Here is a 5,887-nt window from a genome sequence, read left to right on the forward strand (position 1 = left end):
GCACATGTGCACAAATGCTTAACAAAATATTTCCTGGTTCAACTTTACATGAGAGGCATATCTCAAAGGAGCAAAACCACTCTGTGAAATGAGATTACAGTGTTGGATTGGGTTGATGTTTGGTAGATTTGTTCTTCAATGTGTGCATCACTATTGAAAGTTGATTAACTTATAGTGACCAGTAGCTTTACTTGACATTGCTAGCTCTGCCATCATTCTGTGTACAGTGTTAGCCAGATAACTTATTTCCTCAAAAAATTAAAATTAAAAAAAAAAAAAAACACTCATTGCTAATATAAAAAATAAATATAACCCAAAGGCAAGACTTACCCATCATGGCTCCATTTATGATAAATACTCATATTAACTGGGCATGAATTCTCCATTAAAAACAGCAATTTGGTGAAGTGAACAGGATTCCAAGGCTGATAGGAATTGCAGGCATCCTGCTAGGTCACAGCTGTAGAAAAGCTCACTTTCTGTGCCTCTTATCTGGATAGCGCAGCTTTCAGAGTCATTTGTGTCTTCTGGAGCCAGAGAAATAAGTTGCATAAATAACTCCAGTCTCATTGCTCCGAGGTAGACTAAGGAGATTACTGGACTTTTTAAAAAGAGAAACTGACTGTCTGCCTTTTAGGGGAAAAGAAAATTGATTTCCCCAACACTGCCTGCTCCTCTCCCCAGCTAAAGGAAAATAAAAGAATAAGAGAAATTCAATAACTCTATAACTACAAAAATTATGCTAATTCAAGCATTTCTTCAAATATGACTGTTACCTTTACTATTCAGGTAGCTGGGTGCAGGACAATTATTATTCTCTCTTGCCTGCTTAAAGAGATCTATTTCATGCTACAAAACAGTGCTGTATATCCTAAAAACCTATTTTGAGATGTACAAGCCAAGAATTTTACAGCAGGTTAGCAATCTGCTGCCTTGATGTCCCAACAGATTCTGAAAGCACAGTAGTTTGTACAAGGTGACAATAATCTCCTTGACAACAAAAGAGCAAGAGCAAAGCAAAGAAAGTGTTTAGTCCAAGTGACCTGTCTTTTCCCTCCTCACGAAAGAGGGCAGAGTCCAAAGCTTTATCCAAATTGTTGTTTCTCAGTCAATTTCCATCGGTTGGAATCTTCTCAGTTTAAGTGACCACGTTCCACTCTTAAAATCCATTCATGCAGCAGATGATGCTCTAATCATAGTTCCCAAAATCTACCTGGCATTTATAGACTAAATCTACTCGTTACTCTGCACCACAGTTTCCCACTTGGTAACTCTATATGAAGATCCTTCCGTCCTGTTCTATGTTCTTCACTCAGGAAATACCTGGTGAAAGACATCTGTGAATAACACTGTGTGACTAGTGACCTGCATATAATCGTACTGTCTGGGGAAAATAAACACTAAGAAATAATAGAGATTATTTCAGCCAAAAATGGTTCTTAATTATATTTATAATTTGACCACTTCATGCACATACAAAATACATCAAACTCATAATGAAAAAAAGCAGACAATGCCCCCCAAATATACAAAGAAGCATTTTAAATAACATTGTGTATGAGCACATTTGTGCATATCCTTCCAAAATACATAGTCACTCTTTCTCTTCTTCCATAGATGTCAGAGCACTCTTTGAACAAGACCTTGTAGTTCTGAATTCTCACAGACATTGCAACCATGAAACAAATTAGGTGTAAGCTAAAAATTTGTATTTTAAAAGGTAAATAAAGGTGTAATGCAATTTTCCACATGTAACCACTAAAGGGATGGGGAGCTAAAAATACACTCTCATATTAAATCCTGATCTCCATATCACATAGTTTCCACCTGAAATCTCAGAAAATGAAACACAAAGTTATATTTTTTAAGATGAGACTGGATGTGGCACTTAGTGCCATGGTCTAGTAACCACGGTGATAGTGGATCAAGGGTTGAACTTGTTCATCTCGGAGGTCCTTTTCAACCAGGCTGATTCTATGATTCTATGATTTGTTCCATGAGGCTGGGATGCTGTCATTCTTTTCTAATAGTTCATTAACGATACATCTGGCACTAGATACTTGCAAATTAATCAAAAAGTAAAAAATAATTCCCATTGATGTTTAAAAGAAGTGGACTCTATAATTCATCAGAAAATGATTTCAGTAGTGTTTTAAAATGATGTTTTTTCCATCAAGGATGTCAGTGAGGATTAAGTATAAATCAGGGATGCTTGTTCTGCATATGTTTCCTGCTACAGCCTTCAGTGACAGCACTTTCCATATAGCTCCAAACAAACACAGGATCCTAACTGCAACTGAGTTCCATTAAAGTGTCACAGAAAACCGAATTCATCCAGTCTCAGATCAAAGTTAGCAACTGCATGAATTCATGCAAGGATGTGCAGAGTGTCTGGTCAAACAAAGTGCAAACTCTCAGACCAGCTGATTTTCATAACAGGCTGATGGAAAGATCTAACTGCTGCTACACCCAGACAAGGTGATAACACTGTTTTCCTCATCCTCCAGTTGCTGACAGTGTGCCCATGGGCTCTTTTGAAGCACCGGGACAGTCTCTACTCCCAGAGGAGCACAGCAGATCTCCCTGGTCCTGACAGCAGCTGTGAGCTCCTCTAACAAATAGCCTATTTGGAAAACAACACTGGGTTAACATTGATTGCTGCATTTGTTAAGACAGCAAACCACACGCCTCTGTTATCCAAGCTGTTAGTTTCCACTATTTCCTGATTAGAAGTTGAAGCTTTTCGGAGCTGATGAATCCCTTGTATATTTTCTTGATGGCCAAAAATCTCTATCAGTTTGGCTATTTCCATTACTGGCATCATATTCTCAGTTTAGGAATTAAGTCATTTGTGACTCATTTCTGTTTATAACGTCCCTATCTTTCTTTTTTTTTTTAAATTTCCAATAAAAAAAATCCAATATACATTTCATATTGTAATATAGATTTCTCAGGTAGTGAAATACTAATTTTTGTGCATTTTCTGCATCTGTTTTTTTGTTCTTAAAGAAAGAAATTATTTTTTTTTTTATAGTAAGTCTTGAAAGACTTAAATTGTAAGTAACTTAGTTCTTTTGATCTCCCCTGGTATCCCCTGGTATCACTCACAAGAGCAGCAAAGCAGTCCTTTAGACCAGAGATCACATACCAGGAAAAGATTTACGTGAAGTAGATCCTGAAACTATAGAAACACAGCTGTATAATGCTGTTCTTGCTTTTAATCTACATCCTAACATTTTATGACTGCGTTTTACCCCAAAAGCACGTTAACAACATAAAGCATCGCTGACTTTAAATGCTGCCTTTCCAGTATAAATGACTTCCAACACTGCCTTCTAAATCTGTGGGTTTAGCACATGGAGACTAGAAGTGTCTGCTGAAAACAAACCAGCTGTGGATCTCGGTAATACTTCTCTGCTTATACACATTTCTTCAGTAAATGAATTTTAGTATCAGGTTTTGCTTTTTTTTTGCCACAAGAGGGCGATCCTTTAATTCGTGTCATCACTAATGCAATGTACTAGACACAAGATGGACTCGTTTTCTATCTAAACCATTATTTCAACTTCTTATATAGATAAATTGACGAATTTGATTCTGTCTGTGTTCTCAGCATGCATTTGATTTACATCAAGTTACTAGGCAATATTATTTAGCTGTGAGAGCACATTGCACTCCATAAATGATTGATACGAAAAAAAATTGTGGGAAGTAAAAAGGATTTCCCTTCATTATCTTTAGAAATAGCAATACACTATATTAACATAACTCATTGTTCTCAGTGATAAACTCAGACAGGTCACAGTCAAAAGGAAAGATCTTAAGACGTGCCATTTCAGAAGCATGAGAAAATTGTGAAACAAAGAAATGTGTTATACTTTTCATCCATTTGTGAATGCTTAGCTATTCGAATTTGTTAAATATGCCATCATGTGTAACAATATACAGCACAAGCACGGTCCACACAGGAGACTGATTCAAGCACTCAAAGTCTGAAGATTGTCACATCCTCCCTAATGCATTGACTTAGAACAAGACGATTTTGTTTAAAATGCTTCTAAACAGTCATCATGTGTACAATATAACTTACCATAGCATTTTTTTTTCAGTCCCAATATTTTATATATATAAACCTGTGTAATTTACTCAAATCAAGACTGATTTCTCCCTCTTACTTAAGTCCTTCTGCTCAGAAACAGTGGATGGATTTTGTCCATCAAGAGTCAGCTATGTTCCTGGGCAACCGGTAATGCTCTTGTCTGACCCTTGCCTTCTTCTCCTGAGGGTTGGCATATTTCCACTTGGAGGGGGACATTTTCAGCTTTTTTCTCTTCTTATCTGTACACCACACCTTTTCACAGTATTCTTCCACCCTCTGGAAGTTGCTGTAACCTATTAGTTGAAGAAATTCCTTGTACCATGGCTTTGATGCCTGAGGTATACTGCTCTGCATTGGGCATGGTATTTTGTGAGGTATCTCCTCCTCATAGTCTTTATTGAACATTTCATCTACACGTTCTTCCTCGACTACTTCCAGGGTGATTTTCCTGACAGTGTGAACAATGCTGTGTTCCACTGTCTGACAAAAATAAGTCCCTGCATCCAGACGATGGAGCTTCAGGAATAAAAGTCCAAGGTCCATTTTGATTATTCTGTCATCTGTCTTCACCTGAAAAAAAAAAAATAAAAATTGATGCAGTTATAGAGCACAGGCCTTTGCTATTACCTAAAACCAGTGCAGTTATGTCTGAACTTTATTTTAATGAATTTCATATTAAATTTTGAGAGGAAGATTAGAGATCCGCAAACCTTTAATTCACAGTGCTTTCTTATAACAAAAATATTTACCTGAAGTAAAGAAGAGATTGAGCTGTGAAAGGAAAGCAGCCTAAAGAATCTGGATGTCATGGAAAAACATATAGGGGAGCAGACAGTTTGCTGTTTTCCCAGCATGGCTTAGTCACTTGTGGCTAAATCACTTGTTTCTAACAAGTTAGAAACATACAAATATATGGATGGAAAACAAATGGGCATTTGCCAGCTGATCTGTGATAAGTGTTGCTGTGAATTCTCTTATGGACTGGCATGTTTGGGCCATTGTGATCTTAAGCCTCTATTCTGAGTCTGGTGTTTAAGTTCCCCCTACAGTTCCCAAGGGCGAGTTGTTGACTACAAGAATTTCTCAGATCATGGTGAGTAGGGAGCACTGAGTTGTCTAATCCAGGAGCAGGGGAGTCCAGGAGAATGATATCCTCAGTTTTTTTATTTAACAATAAGGTGATGAATTTAAGCAGAAGTACTGGGTGATGAGGGGATCAAGAGCAGCCCCAAAGAGAAGGACTTGGGGTACTGGGGGATGAAAAATTGGATGAAAGCTGACCAGGTCCACTTGCAGCTCAGGAAGCCAACTGTATCCTGGGCTGCATAACCACAATAGTGTGTCCAGCTCTGAGGTTCCTGGTACTAGACAGACATGGACCTGTTAGAGTGGGCCTCGAGGAGGGTCACAAAACTGAACAGAGGAATGGAGCACCTCTCCTATGACGAAAGACTGAGAGAGCTGGGGTTGTCCATCCTGGAGGAGGAGACTGTGGGGAAACCTTATTGTGACCTTTCACTACTTTCAGAAAGTTGGGAACGTTTTACCAGGTCCTGTAACAGGACAGGGGAAATGGTTTTAAACTGAAGGAGGGTAAAATTTAGATTGGACGAAAACAAAACATTCTTTTACTGTGAGGGTAGTGAGACACTGGGGGACCCCTGGTGGTCTAGTGGTTAGGATGCAGCACTCTCACCACTGCGGCCCAGGTTCGATTCCCGGTCAGGGAAACTCCCCTGGGCAGATGGAGCTCGTCAGCCCTGTAAGTCCATCCATCTAAGAGAAGGT

At 38.6% G+C, this 5,887-nt stretch overlaps 1 protein-coding gene across 1 annotated transcript in view; it reads right to left on the bottom strand.

The window, feature by feature from the left end:
• Positions 1-2,886: 2,886 nt before the first annotated feature.
• SEMA3E (semaphorin 3E) overlaps positions 2,887-5,887 on the bottom strand; it is a 134,567-nt gene continuing 131,566 nt past the window's right edge. The window contains exon 17 of the mRNA XM_017807856.1: positions 2,887-4,669. Coding sequence (XP_017663345.1) covers positions 4,217-4,669 — 453 coding nt within the window. The 3' untranslated portion in view covers positions 2,887-4,216. The remainder of the gene's footprint in view (positions 4,670-5,887) is intronic.

Source organism: Lepidothrix coronata, unplaced genomic scaffold (assembly GCF_001604755.1).
Source record: "Lepidothrix coronata isolate B3197 unplaced genomic scaffold, Lepidothrix_coronata-1.0 Scaffold20, whole genome shotgun sequence".
In the NCBI taxonomy this organism is placed as follows: domain Eukaryota; kingdom Metazoa; phylum Chordata; class Aves; order Passeriformes; family Pipridae; genus Lepidothrix; species Lepidothrix coronata.